Genomic DNA, 11,523 nt, shown 5'->3' on the forward strand with positions numbered 1-11,523 from the left:
TTTTTTTTTTTTTTTTTTGGTAGACAGGGTCTTGCTGTGTTGCCCGGGCTAGAGTACAGGAGCATGAGCACAGCTGACTGCAGTCTTGACCTTCAGGGCTCAAACAGTCTTCCCACCTCAGCCTCCTGAGGAGCTGGGACCACAGGTACACACCACCATGGCCAGCTAGTTTTTAAATTTTTTGTAGAGGTTGGGTCTCACTTTTTTGCCCAGGCTGATCTTGAATTCCTGGGTTCAAGCAATCCTCCCACCTTGGCCTCCTAAACTGCTGGGATTAATGCCCAGCTTTTTTTTTTTTTTGGCCTCTTCTTGCTTTTTTCTTCTTTCTTTTTGGTCACAACTTTTTGAGGGCATGTGGAGAGGGAACAGGATTCTGTTCCCCACTTCAGCACAGTGTAGAGGGGCATCGAGTCTCCCCATTTGTCCCTGGCGTGCCTGGGGCTGCTGCCTTCAGGTCTTCTGGACGTGGGAGGAAGACAAGTGATCATTCATTCGAGAAGTATTTGAGCCTGCTGCCTGTTCAGGGCCCTGGTGATGAGCAGGAGGAGAGGCCCAGAACGTTCCTGCTTCATGGAGCTGATCTTACCGTGTAGCCTGTGTGAGCCGGGCCATGAGGCAGGTGCAGCTCCAGCTCCCGGTCTCGGGTGAGGACCCTGGGGCTCAGGGCGTGCCCTCTCAGGGTTACACAGCCAGGGTGTGGCCAGTCCCAGCAGGTCCCGGGTCTGTCCACGTTTTCATTTCCCCATCTGCTCCCCAGGCCTTAAAGAAAGAGGAGGGTGTGCCCTGGACTGGGATGCTGGCCATCGTGCACTCTTATGTCACCCACAAGACAGGTGAGGCATCCTCGAGGAGTGGAAAAGGGTCCCTGCTCCCCCTCCTCCCCCACCCAGGCCTCTGGGCTCACCTTGTCCTGTGGGAAGACGGGTAGGTCCATTCCCTTCCGGGCCAAAGCACTGAAAAGTGAGACCCTGGGACCGGTCCTGTGTCTGGGGCAAGTATGGCCAGGGGAGAGTGAGTGGCTCCAGGTCCTGTGCAGTTGACCACAGCCACTGGCTCCTTCAGGGGGATGACCTAGGCCTTGGTTCCATCCCTTCTGCCCCTCCCATTTACTCTACGGCCCAGCCGCTCCTTACCTGCCCCTCTCCGGGGACCTGGCCTTCTCTTTTCTAGTCAAAGAAGAGGAGAAGCAGAAGCTGCTACAACGAGGCAGTGAGCTGCAGAACGAGCACCAGCAGCTGGAGGAGCGGGACCGGAGGCTGGCGTCAGCAGTGCAGGTGTGCCCCGGGGCCGGGGGGAGGCTGACCTCAGCCCTGCAGGTGTGCCCCGGGGCCTGGGGGAGGCTGACCTCAGCCCTGCAGGTGTGCCCCAGGCCTGGGGGACAGGCAGATGTGTCCTTAGAACCACAGGTGTAGATCTAGGCTGGCCTCAGCAGTGCAGGAAGGAGCCAGGGCCTGGGGGACAGGCAGATGTGTCGTTAGAACCACAAGTGTAGATCCAGGCTGGCCTCAGCCCTGCAGGTGTGCCCCAGGCCTGGGGGACAGGCGGATGTGTCCTTAGAAGCACAGGTGTAGATCCAGGCTGGCCTCAGTGCCGGTGTGCACCAGGGAATTCTTGGGGACAGGCAGATGTGTGCTTGGAGCCCCAGGTGTAGGTCCAGGCTGGCTTCAGCAGTGCAGGTGTGCACCACACCTGCCTGTGGGGGCAGGTAGATGTGTCCTTAGAACCACAGGTGTAGATCCAGAGCTTCACTGTTGACCTGTAAGGCCCAGGAAGAAGACAGAGTCACCAAGCATCCCCCAGCAAGCCAGTACGTGGAGAAGGCAGCGCTGTGACTCATTCAACAAATACTTATCAAGCGACTGATAGCACGCTGGCTGTGCCCCTGCTCAGGCCCCTTGGCAGGGCCCTGACTTCTGAATCTGTTTGCTCTTGTGTAAAGTGAACATAATTCCTCCTCCATAGGATGGAGATAGACAAGATAATGAAGATGATGGTTGTGGTGGTGGTGATGATGGTGATGGCAGTCATGGGGATGGTTATGATAGTGGTGATGGGAATATGATAGTGGTGGTTGTGGCGGTGATGATGGTGCTGATCACAGTGATGGTGATAGTGGTGATGTGATGATGGTGATGGTGGTGATATGGTGATGGTGGTGATGGTGATGGTGGTAATGATGATGGTGCTGATCACAGTGATGGTGATAGTGGTGATGTGATGATGGTGGTGATATGGTGATGGTGGTGATGGTGATGGTGGTAATGATGATGGTGCTGATCACAGTGATGGTGATAGTGGTGATGTGATGATGATGATGGTGATGGTGGTGATGGTGGTAATGATGATGGTGCTGATCACAGTGATGGTGGTGGTGATGGTTTAATGATGATGAGGATGGTGGTTGTGGTGGTGATGGTGGTGATGATGCTGATCACAGTGATGGTGATAGTGGTGGTGGTGATGGTGATGGTGATGATGATGGTGATGGTGATGGTGGTAATGATGATGGCGCTGATCACAGTGATGGTGATGTTGCTGATCACAGTGATGGTGGTGGTGGTGGTGATGGTGGTGATGATGGCGATGGTGATGGTGCTGACCACTGTGATGCTGATGGTGGTGATGATGATAATGGTGATCATGATGGTGATGGTGTTGATGGTGCTGATCACAGTGATGGTGGTGGTGGTGGTGATGGTGATGGTGATGGTTGTAATGATGATGGTGATGATGGTGGCGATGATGCAGACTGATGCTGATGGTGGTGATGATGATAATGGTGATCATGATGGTGATGGTGTTGATGGTGCTGATCACAGTGATGGTGGTGGTGGTGGTGATGGTGATGGTGATGGTTGTAATGATGATGGTGATGATGGTGGCGATGATGCAGACCACAGTGATGGTAGTGATGATAATGGTGATTATGGTGATGGTGGTGGTGGTGGTAATGGTGATCGTGGTGATGGTGGTAGTGGTGGTGGTGATGGTGATGGTTGTAATGATGATGGTGATGATGGTGGTGGTGATGCACACCACAGTGATGGTGATGGTGGTGGTGATTATGGTGATGGGGGTGGTGGTGGTGATGGTGATGGTTATAATGATGATGGTGGTGATGGTGGTGATGATGCAGACCACAGTGATGGTGATGGTGGTGATGATAATGGTGATTATGGTGGTAGTGCTGATGGTACTGATCACAGTGGTGGTGGTGGTGGTGGTGATCATGGTGATCATGGTGATGGTGATGGTGATAATGATCACAGTGATGGTGATGATAGTGGTGGTGATGATGTGTTAGAGGATGGTGATGGTAATGGACCCTGGGGAAGCTCTTTAAATGCAGTGTCTCATTTAATCCTCTCTATAACGCTATGAAGAGGCTTTGTGATTGTCCCTATAATCATTTTAGAAACCATCTTTGGGGAGGTTATTTGCCCAAGCAGTATGTGACCCAGAGCAGATGGATGTGGGACTCTAGGCATCAGTCCTTACTGCTTTTCCTTGTGGTGGTGGTATGTAGAGAGACTGGAAAAGACCACACAGCACAGCAGGCAAGAGAAAGAGCAGAAAGGCGGCCGGGAAGCGAAAGGTCTCCGAGGCTGCTGCAGGTTGGCCAGCAGGAGGAGGAGGAAGAGTGTGGGCAGCTAGCGAGGAGGAGGAGGTCACATCACAGCCACGGGAGGACGTTCCCAGGCAGAGGCACACTTTTTCTAGCCCTAAGTTTCAAAACAAGCATCGTCTCCTACGGTTCTGGCTGCTCTTTAATTGCATTTGTACCACTGCCTGGCTTTTGTGAAACCCTCAGCCTGGTTTCTTGCAGGCCTTTGCAGTGGAGGGGACAGGGGCCCAGACGGTGGCTGCCCCAGGATGGCTGTAGAGCCGAATGCTAAGACCCTTTCCCCTGACCTTCTGCCCCAACAGAAATGCCTGGAGTTGAAGACAAGCCTGCTGGCCCGCCAGAGGGGCACCCAGTCATCCCTGGACCGCCTGCGGGCCCTCCTGAGACTGATACAGGGCGAGCAGCTGCTCCAGGTCACCATGGCGACCACTAGCCCCGCCCCACTGCTGGCCAGGCCCTGGACCAAGCCCTCAGTGGCAGCCACACACCCCACCCTCCAGCACCCCCAGGGCCACAACTGACCCCGAGGGACCAGTCTTCACACCCACGGAAAGTTATCGGGACCCTGTTTACCCAGCCTGGGGGTTCTGTCGGCCTTAATTCATAAACACCATGAATTTCCGACAAAAATTAACCAGACAGAGGAGAGGAGGGAGAAAGAGCTGGGGGAGAGGCCTAGAGCCAAGACCAGGTGGGGGTGCGGCCCTGTGCCCTCCACACTCACAGGAGGTACCGAGGAGTCAGGTGGGAGTACGACAGGCAGTGGCACACAGCCCCACCCCCGGCCACCTCAGGGCTGCCTGGGCCTCCGGCTTCCAGGCCCTGCTCCCCACGGCCTCCCTCTGGCCCACTGGAGGGGCAGGCTGAGGCTGTGGAGGGGACAAGCGCACCGCCCAGCATGCAGTCCCCGCTGAGGGCACCGCCTCTTGGTGTCCTGTGGGAGGGGAGCTGAGAACACACGGACTAGCTGAGTGGTAGAGGTAGTTGGGACGAGAAGCGGGGTAGCAGATCTAGGTAGTTTCCCGACGCCCCACACTCCTAGGAGGTCCTCCTGGGGTGGGCGGGTGGGCCTGGGGCACCCCGTCGCCTTTGCAGAACCGCCCGGGCCCCTTTCTGTCAGTATTATTAGGGTTACGAACTGCAGCTGTTTAACTTGAAAGACGTTGTCAGAGGTGAGCGTGTCTGGGCGCCAGGACGCTGCAGTGATCCCCGCCAGGGCCTCTGCCCTTCCTGCTCCGTCTTTGGGGCCCTCGAGGCTGCCTCCTTCCTTTTGCCAATCTCTTGGACTCAGTTGCCATTGATGCATTTTTCTCATGGAGTTTCTGGGCAGGGTGGATCTGCAACCCTGTTGGGGAGGGCATTTGGCAGGTTTTCTCTTTGGGGTTGAATCATTCAGCTGAATGACGGAAGCCTTTTCTTGTCTTATTTGGAAGAGCCGATAAGTATTCCACTCCTCCCTTCTTGCCAGTGCAGACAGTATGCCAAAAAATGACTTCACACTTTTGTATGGCGTTTTTATTGTGAGATATTTAATGTGAACGGCGGGGGGACTCTGGCGGACTTCCTTTTCTGCTTCTAGTAGTCTCTGCTTCAAGGTACAAATGGGAACACCTCCCTTTGGGAAGCCTGGCCAAGCTGGAAGATCCAGCGGGTTTTTTAAGAGCCGGGTGGAGGATTGGGGAGGAAAGAAAGGGCGGTGGCCTCAGGAGGTTCCGACCTTCGGGGACCAGACTTGCTGCCAAGGGCTTCTGCATCCAGGGTGGGCAGTGCTGGCTTGTCACCCTCGCCCGGTTCCCACATCCCGGTCCAGAGGGACTTAGCACAACAGGACAGGCGTCCAGGAGCCACGGGCTCCCACCCCGAGCATATCACATGGTGCCGAATTGCACTGAACACGCGTGTGTGCGTCGCATGCAGCCACGACCACAGACACGCACACACACACACACACGCAGAGGTGCAGAGCGAGGAGACCGGCCAATCCCGCAGCTGCCATGGTCCCTCCTGTCATTCTCATGACTCCGGAAGAAGCTGTGCTGTATGATACAGATCTATTTTAATACACTTAACACTGGGTGAACAAGATTTTTATATTCTTTTATTGATGAACAAAGTGAACCGTGTGAGGCACACGTCTTCTATATTGGCTACTCTGTGCCAAGTATGCATTACCGCGTGGCTTGCGATGTCCATGTCTTCAGCTTCCTTTTCTGTTGGTTTGGTTTTCTTCGCGGATGGATTGAGTTAAATGTTTTAACAATGTAATGGGAGGATGTGAAAGGTTGGACCCGGGAGGGGTAGCTGCCAATGTGTCTTGAGATTGTTAGTTTTTTTTTTGGACCGAGGAGGACCGTCCAGTGGGTAGTGAGGATAGAGAAAAAGTGTTTGTCTTAAATACGCCAATGTAGTTTTCCTTCTTTACAATGCATTAAAGTCGATCGATGATTTCAAAGCTCTGTGGTTTTGGTGTCCTTGCCTTGCGGAGAGACCCCTGGGAGTGCCCGGGGCAGCCAGGTGGGCATTGGAGAGGCTGGAAATCAGGGTCCTCTCCCACCCCAAAGAGGGAGGGATGGAGTGGGGGGAAGAGGAGAGAGCTCGGTGCCCTCCACTCGCTCACCCCCATTCCCAGCCCTCAGAGGCTGCGGGTGACCGTTTAGGGCTAGGATTGAGGGTGGAAAGTCTCGGAAACCCAGCAGGCCTGTCACTGTGCGGAGCCCAAGGTGGTGCCCTCTGCTCCCTCATCGGTTCCTGCCTCTCGGCCTGGCAACATCACCGCTGCCTCTCTCCCCCAGCAGTGGATACATGCGCTCCTGCAGCCACGCTGAGCTTACACTTGGCCCTACGGGACATGGGGAATCAGGAAACCGGGGAATCAGCCCCCCTGAGTCCTAGCTCCTGGCATTGCCCGAGGCAGGGCTCTGATTGAACCAGTGGGTCAGGGCTGACCCCTGCGCAGTCAGCTGTGGCCAGAGGCTGTTGTCTGATGCCAAAGTGGGGTCCGGTGATCCAGGGGACAGAGAGAGGGAGGGTGTGCAGGGCTGCCACATAGTCCCACTTCATGGCTTACTGTGGGGAGAATAGTTTGGGGGGAGGGGAGCAGGTTTCAAATTAACTCTGCCTGAGCCCTCCTGGGGGCCGCTCAAAAGACCACACTCAGCGTCCAAGGCCTCTTGGATCCTTTTCAATCCGGCTCCCCACCCCTTTGCTCCTCTGGAACACCAGGTCGGTAGTGACCTCCCATGGCCAGATCCACGGGGTGCTCCCAGTCATCACCCAGACCTCTCGGAACCTGGGGACACATTGGCCATACCCCCTGCCAAAGGAGGCTCCCAGGACCTCACTCCCGCTGGTGTGGCTGCTCCCTGGTCTCTGCTCCAGACTTGCTCCTCTTCTACCTAATCACCAAAGGCCCAGGCCCAGGTCTGTGCTCTGATCTCCCACAGCCGGCCTCATCTGCCCCTGGCTTCTGTCTGTACCCCCAGACTCCCTGCACAGCTGCGGCTGTCTCAAGCTCCACAGTCTCCACCAAGCCAGTCTCTCCACCTCCCCATCTCAGAAGAGCGTCAGGCTGCTGGGGCCGGCACCCTGGGAGTCACCCTTGGCTCTTCTCTCCCAGCCTGTATACCTGGTCCTTGGCAAATCCATCAGCTCCGCCCTCAGGACGTAAGCAGGATGGGACAAGTCTCACCGCCCACCCCAACATCACCTTGGTCCCAGCCCCATGATCTCCCCTGGGTTCCTGCAGCCGCCGCCCACCTGCTCTCTCCCCTGACCGGCTGCAGTCTCTTCTCAACCCAGTAACTAGTGTGATGGCGACACTTAAAACCCTGTCATCCGGGTGCCTGTAATCCCAGCTACTCGGGGGGCTGAGGCAGAATTGTTTGAAACTGGAAGGTGGAGGTTGCAGTGAGCCGAGATCGCATCTCTGCACTCCGGCCTGGGCCAAAGAGCGAAACTCCGTCTAAAAAACACACCAACCAACCCACCCTGCTGCCCTGCGTCTCATTCAGCAAAAGCTAAAGGCCTCACCCTACTCACCTTACTTATGCCTCCAGGGCCACAGGCCCCGCTTGCTCTGGCCTCTGGTTTATGCCCTGCTCCTCTCCTTCTTGCCTGCCTCCTCGCTTACCCCCACCGTGCGGCCTTTGCACATGCTGTGCCCCCTGCCCCCAGCCATCTCCCTGGCCAGCTCCCTGAAGACCTGACCCTGAGCACCGCCCCATCTCAGTGCTGCCTTCCCAGCCCCTTCCCCAGGACGCTGGCATTGCCTGTCCTTCTGCCTGCTGTTCGGTTCCTTGGGCTTCCACAGCCCGCTGTGGGCACCCCTGTAGGTTTTTGTCTGCCTGCTTAGGAAGATGGAGTTTGGGTGGTTTTCTTTCCGAACCCCAGCATCTAGAAGTGCCTGGCAAACAGTTGGCATGCAGCATAGATTTTGGAGAGACAGCTGCCAGGCCTTGGGGCTGCACCATCCTGGTTCAGGGCCCTTCCCTGGGGAGTCCCTTAGGCCACCCCAACTGCCAGGTGAGGCTGGGCGGGCAGATGAGAAAACAGAAACCAGGAAAGCGATGGAATTGCCCGGGATCCTGCGGGTTCTGAGTGGATGTGCCCGGACTCCACTCGATCCTTGTCCTCCAGTCCCACGTGATTCCAACATAGCCTCACTCCCAGCCAGGGACAGGGCTCGGGGCAGCTCCTGTGACCTCCAGCTCCCGGACCATGCAGGGGATTCCCTCCAAAGCACCCCTCACTGCCCTGCCCCTCTACTTCAGCAACAGTGGCTCCCTCCCAGGGACAGCTCTGCCATTAGAAGGGGGCTCCCACGACGTGCAGACATCTGCCGCTTGTAGTTCAACACACCCCACCCCACAGCACCCAGGGGACCCTGCGCTGGGGCAACCCTCAGTTTGGGACAGCGGTCACTCCAGAGCCCCCACTCCCAGCTCCATCTGACACAGCCCCTGGAGAGCAGGGTGCCCAGCTCAGGGTGGGCTGGCTGTCCAGGGTAGGCCGCCAGCGTGGAAGGAAGCTTCTCTTTGGCAGTTCCGAAGGGCCAGCATCCCTGCGCTGCTGCTTGGGGGCCATTGTTAAGTAGGGGACGAGGGTTGCTTGAGCACAAACACAGGGACACTGCGATGGTCGAGCTGATCAATGAGACGGTGGCCAAGTGACTCATGAGCAGGTAGCTGGACGGAGGGACGCTTCCTATCCAGGGTGGGACACTGCTTATGAATTGTTTATTTCTGGGATTTTCCATTTAATATTTTTGGACTATGGTTGACCATGAGTAACTGAAACTGCAGATAAGTGGGGATTACTGCATAAGGGTCATTGTACTGGGGGTTAGGACTTCAACCCTGGGGCACACGACTTAACCCTGCTATGGTTTGAATGTGTCTCCTCCAAAATCCAGGTGTTGCTTGTGTGATAGTATTAGGCAGCAGGGCCTTGACAAGGTGATTAGACCCTGAGGGTGCCTGCCTCGTGAGTGGGATTGGTACCTTATAAGAGGGGCTTGAGCAAGGTATTTCATCTCTCTCCCCTTCCGCCTCTGGCTGTGTGAGGAGGACACAGCGCTCCTCCCCTCCAGAGGAGCCGTTGGAAGCAGAGAGCAGCCCTCACCACACCGCTGACCTACGGTGCCTACATCTTGGACTTCCCAGCCTCCAGAACTGTGAGAAAATCCGTTTCTATCCTGTGTAAATTGCCCAGTCTGTGGTGTTTTTGTTTGTTGTTTGTTTGTTTGTTTTTTTTGAGACAGAGTCTTACTCTGTTGCCCAGGGTGTAGTACAGTGGCATGATCTTGGCTTGACCATTAAGTATATGAATTAGTAGATAGAAAGTCCCTGCTTAGTTTGCTTTGAGTTTTTAAAAATCACAAATGGTTTTGAAATTTTGTCAAACACATATTCATTTTTAAAACAATATGGGTATCTCCTGTATTCTGGAAATATGATGACTTATATTGATTTTCAAATGTTAAACCAACCTTGAATTATTGAAATAAACTTGGTCACTGTATAGTATCCTTTTTCATATTGCTTTATTTGATTTGCTAATATTTAAGTATTTTCATATTTATGTTTATGAGGGATATTGACCTATAGACTTCTTTGCAATATCATCATCATATTATGGTATTAAATATGTTGAAATGTTCTATTTTCTGAAAGAAGATCTTTTTATTTGTTAGAATTCACCAGTGAAGCCATTTGTGCCAAGAGTTTTACATACGAGAAGGTTTTTTTCTATTTAAAATTTTCAACATATTTAATATACAGGGCTATTCAGATAGATACTCAGTTTCAGGTAAGTTTAATTATTCAAGGAGTTTGTTATCTTGCTGTTTAAAATATTTTCTTATTATTTTACTATCTGTAGACTCTAAAGTGATAATTTTTATTCTTAATTTCTGATGTATTTTGATCTAGGTATGTGTTCATGAATTCTATTTATCTTTTCAAAGAGCTAATTTTTGGCTTTGTTAATTTTCTCTATTGTTTGTTTTATTGTTGTTATTTATTTCTGTTATTTCTTTCCTTCTACTTAGGTGGGTTTACTTTGATACATAAATTTTGTTTTCTTAATAATAACTAGTCACTAGTCGTTGATTTTAGAATTTTTTTTTCTTTTTTCCTAATATAAGCATTTAGATTTCCCTTCAGGTACTGTTTTAGCTGTTCCACAAATGTTGACATATCGCATTAGCTTATATTCAAATTAATTTGGATTTGAATTCAGATTATTTTCTCACATCCATTATGATATCTTCTTTGACATGTGAATTATTTAGAAGTGTGGTTTCTTTTTCTTTTTTTAAAAAAAGAAAAAAAGAAACCTAGATATCACTTATTTTTATTTTCAATTTTATTTCAGTATAGGCTTCACATGATTTCAATTCCTTTAAATTTATTGAGACTCGTTTTATATTCCAGAGTGTGGTCAGTATTTCATGACTGTAGCATGTGCACTTTGAAAAGAATATGTATTCTCCTGTTGTTGGCTGTAACATTATATAAATATCAATCAGGTCAAGGTGGTTGATAGTTGTTCAGATTACCTGTGAGTTGACTTTCTGTCAAGTTGATCTTTCTGTTGATGAGAGAGGGGTGCTAAAGTCTCCAACTATGATTATGAAATGTCTTTCTTTCTAATTCTGTTGTGTTTTTTTTTTCTTCCTGTATTTGAAGTTCTATATACTAGGTGCATTTACATTTGATAGTTAACATCTTCTGAATAAATTGACCATTGTATCACTATCAGAAGACCCTCTGTAACTGATGATACATTTTGTCTTGAAGTTTATCTTATCTAAGGTTAATCTAGACACCCCACACTCCTGATGCCTACTGTGTGCATGGTATATCTTTTTGTATTCATGTACCTTCAACCTGTCTTTATATTTAAAGTGAATGTAGTTCGTTCTTGCTTTTATATCCATTTTGACATCTGCCCCTTAATTTTGGAGTTTAGTCCACTAATATTAGAGATAATTATTGATGCAGTTGGTAACTTTATTATTTGTTTCCTGTTTGTCCCATTTGGTTTCTTGTTCCACTGTTTATCTTATCTTGGCTTTTGACTTTTTTTGGTTTAAGTTTTTGTTTGTTTATTTGTTTGAGACAGAGTCTTGCTCTGTCACCAGGCTGGAGTGCAGTGGCACAGTCTCAGCTCACCGCAACCTCTGCCTCCTAGGTTCAAGCGATTCTCCTGCCTCAGCCTCGCGAGTAGCTGGGACTACAGGCATGCGCCACCACGCCCGGCTAATTTTTGTATTTTTAGTAGAGACGGGGTTTCACCACGTTGGCCAGGATGGTCTCAATCTCTTGACCTTGTGATCCACCCGCCTTGGCTACAGGCGTGAGGCACCGCGCCCAACCTAAAAAGTTTTTTTAATATTT

At 51.6% G+C, this 11,523-nt stretch overlaps 1 protein-coding gene across 1 annotated transcript in view; it reads left to right on the forward strand.

Moving 5' to 3' along the window:
* PHF21B (PHD finger protein 21B) overlaps positions 1-6,077 on the forward strand; it is a 129,709-nt gene extending 123,632 nt beyond the window's left edge. Inside the window, exons 10-12 of the mRNA XM_011934772.1 lie at positions 758-833; positions 1,171-1,274; positions 3,928-6,077. Coding sequence (XP_011790162.1) covers positions 758-833; positions 1,171-1,274; positions 3,928-4,146 — 399 coding nt within the window. The 3' untranslated portion in view covers positions 4,147-6,077. The remainder of the gene's footprint in view (positions 1-757; positions 834-1,170; positions 1,275-3,927) is intronic.
* Positions 6,078-11,523: the final 5,446 nt, after the last annotated feature.

This window comes from Colobus angolensis, unplaced genomic scaffold, assembly GCF_000951035.1.
Source record: "Colobus angolensis palliatus isolate OR3802 unplaced genomic scaffold, Cang.pa_1.0 Scaffold138, whole genome shotgun sequence".
Taxonomy (NCBI): Eukaryota; Metazoa; Chordata; class Mammalia; order Primates; family Cercopithecidae; genus Colobus; species Colobus angolensis.